This window comes from Stomoxys calcitrans, chromosome 1, assembly GCF_963082655.1.
Source record: "Stomoxys calcitrans chromosome 1, idStoCalc2.1, whole genome shotgun sequence".
In the NCBI taxonomy this organism is placed as follows: domain Eukaryota; kingdom Metazoa; phylum Arthropoda; class Insecta; order Diptera; family Muscidae; genus Stomoxys; species Stomoxys calcitrans.
Genome location: NC_081552.1, coordinates 76,817,680 through 76,835,284, shown reverse-complemented (window position 1 = coordinate 76,835,284; position 17,605 = coordinate 76,817,680). Strand labels below are relative to the sequence as shown.

The window sequence follows — 17,605 nt, the reverse complement described above, 5'->3', positions numbered from 1 at the left end:
AGTGGCGCTTGTGGCTGTGTTGGTTTAAATCTTTCTTTTCTTTTTTGTTCCTTTTCCGGTTTGTGGCCAGACTGATTGTGTTATGGTGTTGGTGGCTTGGTTTGGCAAATAGCTCCCTAGATTATACCTGTGATTTCGCACATTACATTTAAACGCTGTTATATCTATGCTATGCCATTGAGTCTTTATGCCCTAGGCAATGATGTTATCTCCTTTTCTCCGCGACATATTGAGTTTGTTTTGCATTGGTATATGTCGGGCCATTTCTTTTTTGTTGTAAACTTTGCTAAGAGCTTGGGAAATTCTGATGCTTTGGCGAGAGTAGAAAAGGGCCTGGCCGAGAAGCCATCTTCCTCATTTTTGGCAAGCTTTCCCAGAGTGAACAAGTGTACATAAAGCTACGATCGTTGTTTGTTGAGTCAATTTTTAATAAAACCGCTGTGAATTTTTTTTATTGAAACGTCATCCGTTTTTTTTTTATGAAAACCGCTCAGTTTTCGGAACTTCTTTAATTATCCATTGTGAGTTTTTCTTATTTTTCGGGTGTCGGTAGGTCGGCATAAAGTGATTTACTTTCATTTATTTCGAATTTTCTTTTTTTCTGTTTTAAGGTTGGAATTTTATTCTAACTTATGTTAAATTTTCCAATTAGGGTGTTTGGATAAATTTTTGAGCCAAACTACCATTGAATCATAATTTATGTCCGGTCATTTCAATTATTGATTTGCCGCATATGAAACCCGCATTAACCATTTCCCGATTAAAAACCTACAAAGGTAAATTAAGTTTTGTTATTTTTTTGCTTTGCTCCAATTCTAATAAGAGGTCGTGTGTTTCCCTCAGGTTTCTAACTCTCTTTGGTCGATTTGGTTTCTCTTTTGAGGCGAACGAAGTCCCTTGGAGTACCATTGCATCCCATTTACACGGAACCCATCAGTCTGTTACTCAGCGTCGTGAAATTAACTCGTTCCTACTCCCCGCGTTGTGTCCGTGGTCAGGTGAGTGGAGAGGAAGTATTCGGGGACTGCGGCGAAGCCCTGACCGCCTTTGTGTGCTATATAACCCCAAACAAAAAAAAAAATAGTGTGTTCCTGCTCATATTCGCAGCCTTAAAAGTGACCTATTTTATAGTGCGAATCAGGAAAAAAAAGATCGTTGCTTTGATAGCCTGAAAACTGTAAGAACCTGAAAAAGAAAGAAATTGATTTTTTTTCCAAGCAGAAGTCTGCTTTGCAAGCATGAAAATCTCATGTTATTTGTTCGTATGTGTTGTTTGATTTTGAACCGCTTCCATTTATATTCATTTTTTTTTTTTAAATCGGTTCTTTGGAGAAAAAGTAACATTTTTAACAAATTTATAGTGTCTCTAAAATTTATTTAGTTTCCAAAATTTTAAAGGGTAAAAATTACGCAAGTGGTCGCAGAAAAAAAAGGATATATTTAAAAACTTTAGAAAAAGTGAAGCACTAATAAAGAAAAAGAAAATCATATTAAAACATTACACCCAAAGACTACAACAACAAGTCACATAAAAGAGACAATAAATAAAACAACCAACAAATCTAGTAAGTTATAAGAACATCCACCAGTGTTGGGAAGTGCAAATAGCCCTGCCCCGCATACCCCTGCTGAAAGGCCTTTCATCGTGGGATCTAAACGACAAGTAAGTGGTTTCTTTACTCTTTTGTTTTGTTGTTGTTGTTGCTTTATTTGAAAACACCACTTGTTGTCATTAATGCTGTGGCTGCATGGACTAGTTGTGCCAATCATTTGAGCAGACCGTTAGAATATTGAAGAGCAGTGGTGGTTTCAATGAAGATTCTCTTTTATTTTCAATAAATTCAAAATATATTTCTTTGGTCACAAATTCAGCTGCAATAAATTTCAAATAGATCAAAATAATTAGAACATTTTATAAATCCTGGTAAAAGGACTCGAAAATAACATTCACGTAGGCGTTCAAGGTGTTTTTTTCCTTTTGTGTATGCCTTGTTATTTTCTCCTTACAGCTTTAGAGGCATTGAAACATATAGCAAGCTCTTGGCTGCAGTTTAATATGCTCACTTGTCCCTTACTCTCAGTACATAAATGCATAGCCGTACAAACATGAATGTTGTTTTTGTTGTTTTCCCTATGGTAAACCAGTTGATGTGACCAAAAGAATCGTTTTACTTTTTCATTTGTTGTTGTAATTATTGCATTGGATTTTATGTTTTGAAATTATGACACAATTTTAAGCAGCAAATAAGACCAAACAGAGAATAACACTAATACATTTGCAATTTCACCTGTCCGTCCGGAAACAGGTCATTGAACTTCGATCATTTTGCTTTGCGTTTTTTTTTATTTGCTTTTGCTTTCTTATGCATATTGAACATATGCGCATTAACAATTTTGTTTAACATTTCAGTCGATCGTAACAGACACCTACGAACAAACCTCTGTCACTGTTAATCATTTCGTTTTAAATTTTAGCCATATAGTTAACAACAGCAGTTAAGCAAGTTATTTTGATTTGTTTGTTTTTTTATCTTTTTTGGTTTTTTTATTATTATCTTTTGTATATATATATATATAAGGGTTTAAAAAATTTAAAATGATTATGTTTGTTTTTGAATTAATATCGGTTACAATGTCGAATAAAATCATGAAATCGATAGATATGTGCTAAGCAATTTCTTTATGTTTGATTCCTGAAGGCACCGCAGTAGCGTAGAGGGGAGGTTTTGGTTATGGGTTACCAGGGATATATTGGTGGATACCAGGTAACATGGATGGGTGGGCATAGACTTTTCAGGTTGCTACAACTATAACCTGAATGCAATAGGCTCTGCGAAATCGACTTTCTTCTTTCTCTTTTCTACTTCTTGCGTTGCTATTTCGTCCCCATCTTAGCTTAACTTGCACGCTTTATAGACAATTCTTTTCAAAGTTTTATGGTAGCGTTTTCGAGCTTGACAATGGCAAGATCCCATACCCACCGACGAGCAATAAGGCCGAGCCGAATAAGCGTGCCAATGCCAACTTGTCTGCTCATTGACTTGATCAACATGTACTGGCTTTTCAAGAAATTGAAATTGACCGTTGTATGCTACATATATAAAATTTTTGGCGCCCAACGTGGGGCCCGAGCGTTTTGAAACTGATTTTCGTAAATTAATTTATTTTTTTTAAACTTCAAAATATTTTTTTTTATATTTTGGCAAAATCGCTCAGCTCCTATTTTCCTTTTCTATCTTTTTGTGTATTCCCATCCTTTCCAATTTTTCAATTATTTTCTGTGTATCTCAATTTCAATGGAATTTGTATTTCGTTAAATGCAGTGGTGCTGTCGAATACTACCAGTTATAGGGGTACACGGCCTTGTATCTTTATGAAGGTATCTTTTGTATTTTGCTGTTTGGCGAATTCAGGATTTTGGACCTCTGTCTAATACTGACCTAGACTTTAAAATTCTTAAGATATTTTCTCTCTAATTTAGGTATTGGAATTTGTGAATGTTTTCGATTACGTTTGCAACCAACGTAAGCTTATCTTTTCTTTTAGATCTAACTTTCTCTTTTGGGGAATCTCTTTTTTTTTTAGAGCCTAGATATATTTTATATTTTGTTCTCCCTTTCTACTGGTGGTCGCCTAAAGGAATCAAATAATTTCATGATTATTTTGGGTTTTGGAAATTTCGATTTTTATTAAATTTTTTTTTTTCCATTATTGGTTTTTTATTTTTTTTTTTTTTTTTTGCTTTATTTTTGGTTATTTATTCTTTTTTATTTTAGATTTTTTTCCGTCTTGGAATATTTTTTTTCTCTTGATTTTTAAGATTTACATTTTTTATTTTTTTTGGGATTTATTTTGACTTCCATACTTTTGTTTTTGTTTTTGAATAATAAAAAGCGAAATATTTTTCTGAATATTTTTAGCTTTTCAAATTCAAATATTTTTGGGTTTTTTTTTTTTACTTTTCGTGAAGTCGTCTGGTGAAGGATTTTACTTCGATTTTTCTTCTCTTGTTGTCTTGGGTTTTTTTTCAAAATGGTACTTCAACGTAGTAATGAGGATTTGCCTACCGCGCTAGCTAGTGAGGAAAACGGTCCAAAATGTGGCGTGTGCAATGCTTCTGTCCCAGATAAGTCCGTTTTGACCGAAACTGTTTGCAGGCATTTATTTCACAAGACTTGTGTTAGCAATCACATTAAAACCAATCCTAATTGCCCAGTGTGTGGTAAGAAAATTACGAAAGATCCTACTCCGTCGGCGCCTAAGCCTGCTTCATCACCTGTAGCTACTAGATCTTCATCGAAAGCCAGGAATTTTGACTCAATGAGATCAACCGATTTAGTCCCATCTACATCTAGTCAATCAGGAAATGCGACTAATGTTTCACAGGGAAAACCTTCTAATACCTCCTCTAGTACGACCCTTGGTATGTCTGAATTTTCTTTGAATGACATTCAGAGTATGGTATCTAGGATTGTTTCTGAACAGCAATCCCAACTTTTGTCCGCTTTGTCCAGCCAAATCTCGACTTTGGTTGATAAGAGTGTTGAGACCAGTTTGTCTAGATTGGGTTCGAATGCCTTCCAAATGGGCCACATTCAGAGTAATCCACCTCAATTGAACAGAGTGGATATAAATTCTTCTCATGCCTTGAACACGTCTTCACCGGATGCTAACAGAGCACCACGAATGCATACATTACCTGATGTAGAGCAGCGCACACTTGAGCAGCTCCTTGGTTTGCCTTCATCATCAAATAATCGGCCGAATGTTAGTGGTGGTCAGGATTCTTTTGATGCTAGGCTTGGTACTAATCGCCCGTACTCTGCAGGATCAGTCACCGTGCCTGATTTATGTATCCGACCCGATAAGGTTAGCCAAATTATGTTTAACTGGAAGATGAAATTTAATGGAAGCTCAAACTGTTTGCCGGTCGACAGTTTTATCTATAGGGTTGAAGCGTTGACAAACCAAACCTTAGGTGGCAATTTTCATTTGTTGTGTGGCAATGCTAGTGCGTTATTTGACGGGAAAGCCAACGATTGGTTTTGGCGATTCCACAAGACGGTAGATATTGTTAAATGGCCAGATCTTTGTCGTGCACTGCGTGAACAGTATAAGGATTCGCGTACGGATGTAGATATTAGGGAGATGGTCCGAGACCGGAAACAAAAGTCTCATGAATCTTTTGACTCCTTTTTCGAATCGGTTATCGACCTCGTGGATCGATTGGAGCAGCCTTTGAGTGGTAAAACACTGGTTGAGATCTTGAGACGTAATCTTTTGCCAGAAATCCAGCACGAAATTTTAAATATGAAAATAGAATCTATCGGTCAACTTCGTGAGATTTGCCGCCGCCGTGAATTTTTCATTCAGGACGTTTATAAAAGGCATGGTGTTTCTGGTAGTAAGGTGGGTCACCTCCAAAAGCGGTTATCCGAGATTGATATCGAACCTGAACAGACACCGGTATTAGAGTTGCTGCCACCTGATGAGGATATAGCAGAAATTAGTTTGATTTGCTGGAATTGCCGAGGGGCGGGACACCGTTACCAAGATTGTTTGGCAGAACGCACCATATTTTGCTATGGGTGTGGGGCACCACAGACATACAAACCCAGCTGTAGGAAATGCAGCTCGAATCCAAAAAACTATTCAGCGATGGCACCAAAGGGTGCAGCCAAAACGAGTCATGCTCGAACGAGCCCCGAAACAAAATAGGGTGTGAGGATATTTTACCCAATTTTGACAGTACTTTAACCAGATATGACAATAATTTACCCAGACTTGAAAATAAATCACCCAGCTTTAACGATGGAAATGATGGTGTTAACTACACAGGAAATGGAAATGAAAAGGGATTACTTTGTACAGATAACCCTGAGTTAGAACGACGATTAGGTCCTAATCCTTTGGTTCCTTTCCATGAGAGAGAGGAATTATTATGAAGTCAGAAAGAGGATTTTAGGTGAAGACTACAGGCCTAGTAGGTCGAGTATTAGAATTAAAACTTTTTGGAAAAAGATTAAATCTGTGAGGAAAATCTTCTCTGTTTCTGTCCTAGACAGACCTGGAGATGTAAGACCCTATGCTGAAGTTCAGTTGTTAGGCAGAAATATGATAGGTCTCCTCGATACTGGCGCTTCCGTATCCTGTTTAGGTTCTGATGCGGCTACACGAATGTTACATTCGGATATTCCATACAAACCTCTTCACACCACAGTGAACACTGCCGATGGCAAAGCTCAAAAGGTTTTAGGGATTTTGGAGACTTCAATTGAATTTCGCGGTCGAAAAATGGGCATAAGGCTTTTCATTGTACCTACTCTCTCGCAGAATCTGATTTTAGGGATCGATTTTTGGCGTTTATATGACCTTTTACCACCGTCTTTGTTACCGGCCATAGGTTCGCTTAATCTTTTCCTTGACGTTTGTGAGATTTTGGGTGATATTGTGTTGACCTCCGAGCAGCGGTTCGAGATGCAAAAGGTGATAGGTCTTTTCTCTTCATTCGCGAAGGCGGGTCTGGGAAAGACTAATGTTTTATGCCATACCATCGATACTGGTGATGCAAAACCAGTTAAACAACGGCACTTCCCAGTCTCTCCGGCGATTGAGAAGTTGATTTATGAAGAGTTGGACCGAATGCTTGCCATGGGGGTGATAGAAGAATCCTCTAGTGCCTGGTCTTCTCCAGTGGTGCTACATAGAAAACCTGGCAAAAATAGATTGTGTTTCGACAGCAGGAAACTAAACTCTCTGACAATAGGTGACGCTTATCCGCTTCCACATATCGACGGCATTTTAAGCCGTCTGCCCAAGGCGGAATTTATCAGTAGTTTGGACCTCAAAGATGCCTTTTGGCAAATACCACTTGATGACTCATCGAAAGATAAGACAGCATTCACGGTACCTGGGAGGCCGCTGTATCATTTCAAAGTCATGCCCTTCGGTGATACCTGCGGACCTCAGATCCGAAGTGTTTGTCTATCTGAATGATCTTCTTGTGGTATCGGCATCCTTTGAGCGACATATTGCTGTGTTAATGGAAGTGGCTAAGTGTCTACGAAACGCTGGTTTAACCATAAATGTCGAGAAAAGTAAATTTTGCGTGACTGAAGTCCGATATTTAGGCCATGTTGTGGGAAACGGGGTTATCCGAACAGACCCAGATAAAGTTGCCGCCGTTACAGAATTTCCGACACCGAGGTCTGTTAAACAGGTCAGACGTTTTCTTGGTATGTCGGGTTGGTACCGGAAATTTATTAGGAACTATGCTGCCCTTTCGACCCATTTAACAGATTTGTTAAAGGCAAAAAGAAAATTTGCGTGGACCGATGATGCCCAGAAAGCTTTTGAGGATTTAAAGTCAATCTTGAGTTCAGCCCCTGTTTTGCATAGTCCTGATTTCTCGCAGCCTTTTTACATACACTGCGATGCTAGCAAAACAGGAATAGGAAGTGTATTGGTGCAGAAGAATGCGGAGGGTGATGAGTTTCCGATAGCTTTTATGTCTAAGAAACTCAACCAAGCCCAACGCAACTACAGTGTCACCGAACAAGAATGCTTGGCAGCAATGCTGAGTATAAAGAAATTCAGGGCTTATGTCGAGGGGCATGAGTTCACTGTGATAACTGATCACGCATCATTAAAATGGCTCATGTCCCAAACAGACCTAAGCACAAGGCTGGCCAGATGGGCTTTGAAACTACAAGGCTATCGGTTTAAGATTGAGCATCGAAAGGGTACGCAAAATATAGTTCCTGATATGCTTTCCCGTGTCAACTCTGATGACTTGTCCGAGGTCTTGTGTTTGTCCGAGATAGGTAAGGAAAGTGAGGTTTTTGTAGATTTGAATTCTACCCACTTTAACTCCGAAGACTACAAAGACTTGTTAAGAAGGGTTCAAGCTAATATCGATCATACACCTGACTTAAAAATAATCGATGGGTTTTTGTATAGAAGGACAGAGCACGCACGCGGAGAACAAACAACTGACGACTTGGCATGGAAACTTTGGATTCCATCGGGTTTAGTTCCTGAGGTCCTGCGAAAGCACCACGATGACCCCTTCTCATCTCATTGCGGAATTAATAAGGCACTGGAGAGAATCCGAAGATATTACTACTGGCCAAATTTGGTCGATGATGTCCGAAATTACATTAACAGTTGTGAGATCTGCAAATCCACTAAACACCCGAATTACATTATGAGACCACCGATGGGTAAGGCAGGGGAGACTCATAGGTTCTTCCAGAGGCTGTATGTGGACTTTTTAGGACCGTATCCTAGGTCCAGAACCGGTAACGTAGGAATTTTTGTGGCGTTGGACCATTTTTCGAAATTTTGTTTTATCCATCCTGTTAAGAAGTTTACGGCCGATATAGTTGTCAAGTTCCTGGAGGAGTATCTTTTTCACACTTTTGGCGTCCCCGAGGTTGTTGTTTCCGACAACGGAACCCAATTTAAGGCGAATAATTTCAATGAACTTCTGCAACATTATGGCATTTCTCATGTTTATACTGCGGTTCACTCTCCCCAGGCAAATGCGTCTGAGAGAGTGAACAGATCAGTTATTTCTGCGATAAAGGTGTATGTAAATCCTAACCAGAAGGATTGGGATGAGAATCTGAGTCGAATTGCATGTGCACTTAGGTCTACAGTTCACTCCTCCGTTGGTACTTCCCCTTATTTCATGGCATTCGGTCAGCATATGGTGACCAATGGTGCTTCTTATAAATTATTAAGAAACTTGGGCATGTTAGATGATAGGGCTGTCAATTTCAATCGTTCGGACTCATTTGATATTATTCGTGCTAAGGCTTCGGATTTCATGAGGAAGCAGTTTGAGCGCAATGAAAGGGCATATAACCTCGGTCCAGACAGGTTTCCTACGAAGTTGGTCAAGAGGTTTTCCGGAGAAATTTTCGCCAAAGCAACTTTGAGCAGGGTTACAATGCCAAGTTGGCTCCAACTTTTGTTAAAGCCCGGATACGTAGGAAACTGGGCAATTACTATTACGAACTTGAGGATCTACAAGGACGATCCCTTGGTAATTATCATGCGAAGGATATAAGGCAATGAACATCCACAAGCGTGATCAACTTTCGAGTTTTTTTTCCTCCCCGAAACCTGATTTTGGCGGGGGGTAAATGTAGTGGCGCTTGTGGCTGTGTTGGTTTAAATCTTTCTTTTCTTTTTTGTTCCTTTTCCGGTTTGTGGCCAGACTGATTGTGTTATGGTGTTGGTGGCTTGGTTTGGCAAATAGCTCCCTAGATTATACCTGTGATTTCGCACATTACATTTAAACGCTGTTCTATGCTATGCCATTGAGTCTTTATGCCCTAGGCAATGATGTTATCTCCTTTTCTCCGCGACATATTGAGTTTGTTTTGCATTGGTATATGTCGGGCCATTTCTTTTTTGTTGTAAACTTTGCTAAGAGCTTGGGAAATTCTGATGCTTTGGCGAGAGTAGAAAAGGGCCTGGCCGAGAAGCCATCTTCCTCATTTTTGGCAAGCTTTCCCAGAGTGAACAAGTGTACATAAAGCTACGATCGTTGTTTGTTGAGTCAATTTTTAATAAAACCGCTGTGAATTTTTTTTATTGAAACGTCATCCGTTTTTTTTTATGAAAACCGCTCAGTTTTCGGAACTTCTTTAATTATCCATTGTGAGTTTTTCTTATTTTTCGGGTGTCGGTAGGTCGGCATAAAGTGATTTACTTTCATTTATTTCGAATTTTCTTTTTTTTCTGTTTTAATGTTGGAATTTTATTCTAACTTATGTTAAATTTTCCAATTAGGGTGTTTGGATAAATTTTTGAGCCAAACTACCATTGAATCATAATTTATGTCCGGTCATTTCAATTATTGATTTGCCGCATATGAAACCCGCATTAACCATTTCCCGATTAAAAACCTACAAAGGTAAATTAAGTTTTGTTATTTTTTTGCTTTGCTCCAATTCTAATAAGAGGTCGTGTGTTTCCCTCAGGTTTCTAACTCTCTTTGGTCGATTTGGTTTCTCTTTTGAGGCGAACGAAGTCCCTTGGAGTACCATTGCATCCCATTTACACGGAACCCATCAGTCTGTTACTCAGCGTCGTGAAATTAACTCGTTCCTACTCCCCGCGTTGTGTCCGTGGTCAGGTGAGTGGAGAGGAAGTATTCGGGGACTGCGGCGAAGCCCTGACCGCCTTTGTGTGCTATATAACCCCAAACAAAAAAAAATAGTGTGTTCCTGCTCATATTCGCAGCCTTAAAAGTGACCTATTTTATAGTGCGAATTAGGAAAAAAAAGATCGTTGCTTTGATAGCCTGAAAACTGTAAGAACCTGAAAAAGAAAGAAATTGATTTTTTTTTCAAGCAGAAGTCTGCTTTGCATGCATGAAAATCTCATGTTATTTGTTCGTATGTGTTGTTTGATTTTGAACCGCTTCCATTTATATTCATTTTTTTTTAAATCGGTTCTTTGGAGAAAAAGTAACATTTTTAACAACTTTATAGTGTCTCTAAAATTTATTTAGTTTCCAAAATTTTAAAGGGTAAAAATTACGCAAGTGGTCGCAGAAAAAAAAGGATATATTTAAAAACTTTAGAAAAAGTGAAGCACTAATAAAGAAAAAGAAAATCATATTAAAACATTACACCCAAAGACTACAACAACAAGTCACATAAAAGAGACAATAAATAAAACAACCAACAAATCTAGTAAGTTATAAGAACATCCACCAGTGTTGGGAAGTGCAAATAGCCCTGCCCCGCATACCCCTGCTGAAAGGCCTTTCATCGTGGGATCTAAACGACAAGTAAGTGGTTTCTTTACTCTTTTGTTTTGTTGTTGTTGTTGCTTTATTTGAAAACACCACTTGTTGTCATTAATGCTGTGGCTGCATGGACTAGTTGTGCCAATCATTTGAGCAGACCGTTAGAATATTGAAGAGCAGTGGTGGTTTCAATGAAGATTCTCTTTTATTTTCAATAAATTCAAAATATATTTCTTTGGTCACAAATTCAGCTGCAATAAATTTCAAATAGATCAAAATAATTAGAACATTTTATAAATCCTGGTAAAAGGACTCGAAAATAACATTCACGTAGGCGTTCAAGGTGTTTTTTTCCTTTTGTGTATGCCTTGTTATTTTCTCCTTACAGCTTTAGAGGCATTGAAACATATAGCAAGCTCTTGGCTGCAGTTTAATATGCTCACTTGTCCCTTACTCTCAGTACATAAATGCATAGCCGTACAAACATGAATGTTGTTTTTGTTGTTTTCCCTATGGTAAACCAGTTGATGTGACCAAAAGAATCGTTTTACTTTTTCATTTGTTGTTGTAATTATTGCATTGGATTTTATGTTTTGAAATTATGACACAATTTTAAGCAGCAAATAAGACCAAACAGAGAATAACACTAATACATTTGCAATTTCACCTGTCCGTCCGGAAACAGGTCATTGAACTTCGATCATTTTGCTTTGCGTTTTTTTTTTTATTTGCTTTTGCTTTCTTATGCATATTGAACATATGCGCATTAACAATTTTGTTTAACATTGCAGTCGATCGTAACTGACACCTACGAACAAACCTCTGTCACTGTTAATCATTTCGTTTTAAATTTTAGCCATATAGTTAACAACAGCAGTTAAGCAAGTTATTTTGATTTGTTTGTTTTTTTATCTTTTTTGGTTTTTTTATTATTATCTTTTGTATATATATATATATAAGGGTTTAAAAAATTTAAAATGATTATGTTTGTTTTTGAATTAATATCGGTTACAATGTCGAATAAAATCATGAAATCGATAGATATGTGCTAAGCAATTTCTTTATGTTTGATTCCTGAAGGCACCGCAGTAGCGTAGAGGGGAGGTTTTGGTTATGGGTTACCAGGGATATATTGGTGGATACCAGGTAACATGGATGGGTGGGCATAGACTTTTCAGGTTGCTACAACTATAACCTGAATGCAATAGGCTCTGCGAAATCGACTTTCTTCTTTCTCTTTTCTACTTCTTGCGTTGCTATTTCGTCCCCATCTTAGCTTAACTTGCACGCTTTATAGACAATTCTTTTCAAAGTTTTATGGTAGCGTTTTCGAGCTTGACAATGGCAAGATCCCATACCCACCGACGAGCAATAAGGCCGAGCCGAATAAGCGTGCCAATGCCAACTTGTCTGCTCATTGACTTGATCAACATATACTGGCTTTTCAAGAAATTGAAATTGACCGTTGTATGCTACATGTTCCATACTTCTTTTAAAGTTACTGCATCTTCGATATGGATATAATTAATTTTGCCGGCCATCCTTGATGTCGGCCTTCGCATCTATTCCAGTAGTAGGATATCTTCCCTGGACAGTATCCCATAACTCTTCGTGTTGTAAAGGGTGATTTTTTTGAGGTTAGGATTTTCATGCATTAGTATTTGACAGATCACGTGGGATTTCAGACATGGTGTCAAAGAGAAAGATGCTCAGTATGCTTTGACATTTCATCATGAATAGACTTACTAACGAGCAACGCTTGCAAATCATTGAATTTTATTACCAAAATCAGTGTTCGGTTCGAAATGTGTTCATTCACCGTAACGTTGCGTCCAACAGCATCTTTGAAAAAATACGGTCCAATGATTCCACCAGCGTACAAACCACACCAAACAGTGCATTTTTCGGGATGCATGGGCAGTTCTTGAACGGCTTCTGGTTGCTCTTCACTCCAAATGCGGCAATTTTGCTTATTTACGTAGCCATTCAACCAGAAATGAGCCTCATCGCTGAACGGTGAATGAACACATTTCGAACCGAACACTGATTTTGGTAATAAAATTCAATGATTTGCAAGCGTTGCTCGTTAGTAAGTCTATTCATGATGAAATGTCAAAGCATACTGAGCATCTTTCTCTTTGACACCATATCTGAAATCCCACGTGATCTGTCAAATACTAATGCATGAAAATCCTAACCTCAAAAAAATCACCCTTTAGAAGGTTCTTTACTGCAAACGACCATGATGCATAATTAGCGGCAAATGACATTTAATCAAATAAGGTTCTTGTAACTCTCAAAATAGTAATTTTTTGGACGAACACTGGTCCCATAACCTGTTGTGGTGATGAGCGAGCTTTGTTGTACGTGACTATACTGTTAGTTAAACAAGACAGAGAGAGAGGTAAAAAGGATGATGACATCCATTAATGTCATACTAAACAAGTGACAGGGTTGTAACCGGTATGGCCAGATTGTTCATACCAACAATCCTCGTCAAGCTCTTATAGGCGAACAAGCTCGGTTCAGTCTACACGAACAATCGCCGCAAGACATGATGACCATTAGTTAGTTAAAGGCGCCAATAACTCGCTTATCATAGGCACTCAGTATTTAAGCAAGAGCCGATGCCACTCGGCCTATCGCTGAGACTATCCACCCGGTACCGATGATTGTCCGCGACTGCAGTTGCAGCTTCTCCGTATGTGGACGCGCCCGGTGGCTTCCAGATAAGCTTTTCGTGATAACGAAGAGCATCACAAAGATTGGAGCTCAAAGTTGCGGCCTGCGTGATGCTCAAAGTTATCCCGTGCCGGGCAAGTTATGTTACCTAATATGATATTGTCTCGTACCAAAGCAGTCGAATTAACTATATTTTCTTGCCTCTCGCTTGTTGCTAACCAAAAAGACTAATGTTATATGTAAAGGCTGGTACTACGTTCTTTTTTACGGAAAAATTTCCGAAAATCGTTCTTCCGGTGGTTTGACAAGGTTGATTTGTTTAGGTTTCTTGGGCGAAAATCTTGCCATTTACATATAAAAATTAATATGGCATCAAACAATTTATCAGCTTCTAACGTGCATGTGTACACACAAATGTGAGTGTGTGGGTCGTACTGAAATTCATGCATGTGTTGTAATTTCAACCAAAACCCACCCCTTCGTAATTAATAAATAATGAAACACAAACAATTTAAAAATCAGACAAATTCAGCATTTATTTGTAACAATAATTAGATTTTGTAGTATTTTCACTGTTATAATTTAAATAAGCGCAACTTTCCAAAAGCTTTTGTGAACGACTTCCACTTCTATCCAAATATTGTTGTTGTAATTGCAGACCAAAAGCGAAACACATTCTTTAACAACCCGTTTTATTTCGTACAGAGTGATTGGGTTGCTTGTTGTGAAAGAAATATTTATTTATCTTTCGAGTATATTTTTTATATTTTAAAAATACTTTCTTATTTATGTCTACACAGACACTTTATTTTTTTCCACTCAGAGTAAATACATGTGAGCAACATCACTAAAACTATCAAACACCAAGTTACAATTAGAATGGCGATCGCGTTTATATTGCATAAGAAAAAGGACTTGTTGCACAGCGACTGTGGTTGTGATCTCAATGGGAGTCCCGAAATGTAAATTTTCCCTATATGAAAAAACAAGTTATGACGAAACGAACACATTTCGAAAAATTTTTCCGTTTTTTTTTTTTTTGAGTTTCAACGCGAAAACCGAATATAGTACCGGTCTTAAAGCAAGAAATGTTACTTCAACCAAAAATGCAACTGCATTCATGTATAAAAAAGGCTTCATCTACAAAAAAGATTTATGTACATACACTCACACATACATAAAAATGCATCCCCAATCTATTAGCACAGACAGCGACCAGACAGAAATGCGCAGTCATATGTGGAAGAGTGCATGCATGCATTTATATGGTGGACAGGTTGCACAAATGCAATAACAATAATTTGCATAAAATTTTTGGGTAACAGCAGTAGCTAAAACAAACAGGGCCAGACTTGTGGTTAACATCCTCCCCATCTACAAAAAAAGATTTATGTACATACACTCACACATACATAAAAATGCATCCCCAATCTATTAGCACAGACAGCGACCAGACAGAAATGCGCAGTCATATGTGGAAGAGTGCATGCATGCATTTATATGGTGGACAGGTTGCACAAATGCAATAACAATATTTTGCATAAAATTTTTGGGTAACAGCAGTAGCTAAAACAAACAGGGCCAGACTTGTGGTTAACATCCTCCCCCCGTTGAAGGTCTTAGGGCTTCAACCGATTCATCAATTGGTAGTACGGCTAGTTTAGTTACATTTAGCAGGGAGCTTGCACCACCTTTCCCCAGTGATGAATGGAGTAGCTCCCCAGGTGTCGCACCTATAGACAAAACGTCTGCTGGATTGAGTTTTGTTGGAATGCAATGCCAAGAAATTCGAATCCCAAGTGACTGAATTCGAGAAATTCGATTGGCAACGAAAACATTGAAGTTGGATGGTAGCTCTCCAAGCCAGGACAAAGCCACAATCGAATCGGACCAACAGTGAAACGCCAGATATTTCACAACGGTATCAATCAACTCAGCTAGAAGGAATGCAGCTGAAAGTTCGAGCTTTGGTACAGAGCGGAGCGTCTTCAATAGGACAACTGTCGACTTAGAGCATACCAATTCACATTTAATGACATTGTTGAGTTGGGACCTCACATAGACACATGCGCCGTAGGAAGCCAAGCTGGCATCGCAGAAACCATGAATCTGCAATACTGACGAAGTCATTGAAATATGCCGTGGAAATGTGAAACGATGCGTCAGATCGAATTTCGAAATGTACTTAATCCATGATGAATACAACGATTGAAGCAAGCTTTCATCCCATTGAAGATTGAGTTTCCACAGATGCTCCATAAACATTTTTGCCTTTGTAATGACTGGACCAATCAAACCTAACGGATCGTAAAGACTGGCAATCGAAGACAATATGGACTGCTTTGTCACCACCTTGCAGTCATCAATGGGGGTAAACGAAAATATGAAATTGTCACTCTGGGGATCCCAAGTAAGCCCAAAAGTTTTGCAGTCTTCTGTAGGAACATCTCGTAGAGCATGTGGATCGTTGGAGCACCATTTGCGAAACAAGAATTCCCCCTTTTTAAGCAAAGCTGCCACTTGATGCCTTATCTCTTCGACCTCTGCTGTGGAATTGCCACCGGAAAGCATGTCATCTACGTAGAAGTCACGCGGAACCACTTTTGAAACCAGTGGAAAATTCTCTTCTTCATCGATTGCAAGTTGATGCATTGCACGGATAGCCAGGAACGCAGCGGGCTTTGTGTCATAGGTGACTGTGTTCAATTTATATGTTTTTATTTCATCCGTGTCGTTCTCTCGCCACAGAATGCATTGGCGGTAATCACCAGGGTGAGACACTTGTACACATCTGTACATTTTGCAAATGTCTCCGCTAGGGGCCACTTTGAAAAATCTATACCTGAGGAGGGTATTGAAGAGTTTTGGTTGTATAGTAGGGCTGGAATGCAAAATATCGTTTAACGACAGTCCGGTTGTAGTTTTTGCCGATCCATCAAAAACCACTTTAAGTTGGTCGATGTGCTGTCCAGCTTTTGAACACAGTGAACTGAATATGCCCCAGAAGGCAAACGAACGAAGTTGCTTAGAAAATGATTTTCGCAGTAGAGTTCATTTTCAGATCTGGATTCATCATGGAAAATGTTGGTTTCGATTTCCCAAAATGATTTGATGACGGCTGAAAGCTTCTCTTCTTCTTCCTTAACCTCGGCATACGATACAGCAAGTGACCAGGATTGACATGGATAAAAACTGCCACCTGCCGTCTAATGTTTTTTGCAGTACAGGAAGGTTGGCACCAATCTTTATTTGCCCGACTGGCATCAAAATGAAAAACAATTCGGCACCAATTAACATGTCGATATGATCCGGCTTATTGAATGCTGGGTCTGTCAATTGTATGTTTTTTGGTATATTCCAGTTGGAAGTATCAAGATTTATGTTTGGTTTGTAATCTTTGATGTTTGGTACCACCATTGCAGCGAACGAAGTGGTGAAACCACTATGGCAAGATTTCAAAACCAAATCAATAGATTTCTCAACCAGCATACTTCCGTCACCTATCCCGTAAACTGTGGCTGAAACCCGATTGCAATTTAAGCCACGAATCTTTGCAAAACGATTTGAAATCAAGTTCAACTGGGATGCAGAATCTAAAATAGCACGACATGGCACGAAATTCCCAAACTTATTTTTGGCGAGGACAATGACTGTGGCCAACAGGACGGTTCCACCTGTGGTTGCTGATTTCCCAGATGAATCAGCTGACGATATAAGCACTGATTGGAATGTTGATGGTTCCACTGCATCAGATGGCTGGATTGCTGGCGTTTGGTCCATATGCAACATTGTATGGTGATTTGAAGAGCATTGTCTGCAAGCACTCGAATTGCACGTTTTTTAACACATGTCCCTTCCGAAGACAATTAAGGCACAATTTCAAACGCTTTGCTTCCTTGAAACGAAGGGAGGTTGCTGAAAGATGGATAATTGACAATGTAATGGTCCATCGAATCGCAAAAGGCACACAACGGAGATTAACTTTCAGAGGCTACATGTACATGACGATCTCTAAATGTTTGCTTTATGTTGTTTTGTTGAAAAGACCTGCACAAACGACAGAGTTGTCCAAATTTTCCAACATTTGAAATCTTTGCTCCAAAAAACTTGACATGGACGACCAGGACGGCAGTTCATTCCCAGCCAGACTCTTCTCCC

At 38.8% G+C, this 17,605-nt stretch overlaps 1 protein-coding gene across 1 annotated transcript; it reads right to left on the bottom strand.

Moving 5' to 3' along the window:
- Positions 1-10,897: 10,897 nt before the first annotated feature.
- LOC106086822 (uncharacterized) lies at positions 10,898-16,246 on the bottom strand. Its single transcript, XM_059365564.1, has 2 exons — positions 15,343-16,246; positions 10,898-11,016 (listed from the first exon to the last, which is right to left on the bottom strand). The coding sequence occupies exons 1-2, from the start codon at positions 16,244-16,246 to the stop codon at positions 10,898-10,900; spliced, it is 1,023 nt and encodes a 340-aa protein (XP_059221547.1).
- Positions 16,247-17,605: the final 1,359 nt, after the last annotated feature.

What these genes read in the sequence shown, in the direction of transcription:
- LOC106086822 (XM_059365564.1), bottom strand. Translation starts at nt 16,246, where the DNA reads ATGTACAGATGTGTACAAGTGTCTCACCCTGGTGATTACCGCCAATGC. An exon ending in GAAATATCTGGCGTTTCACT is followed by an intron (nt 11,017 to 15,342) that starts GTTGGTCCGATT and finishes AATTTATTGCAG; the next exon opens with CTGAATTTGTGACCAAAGAA.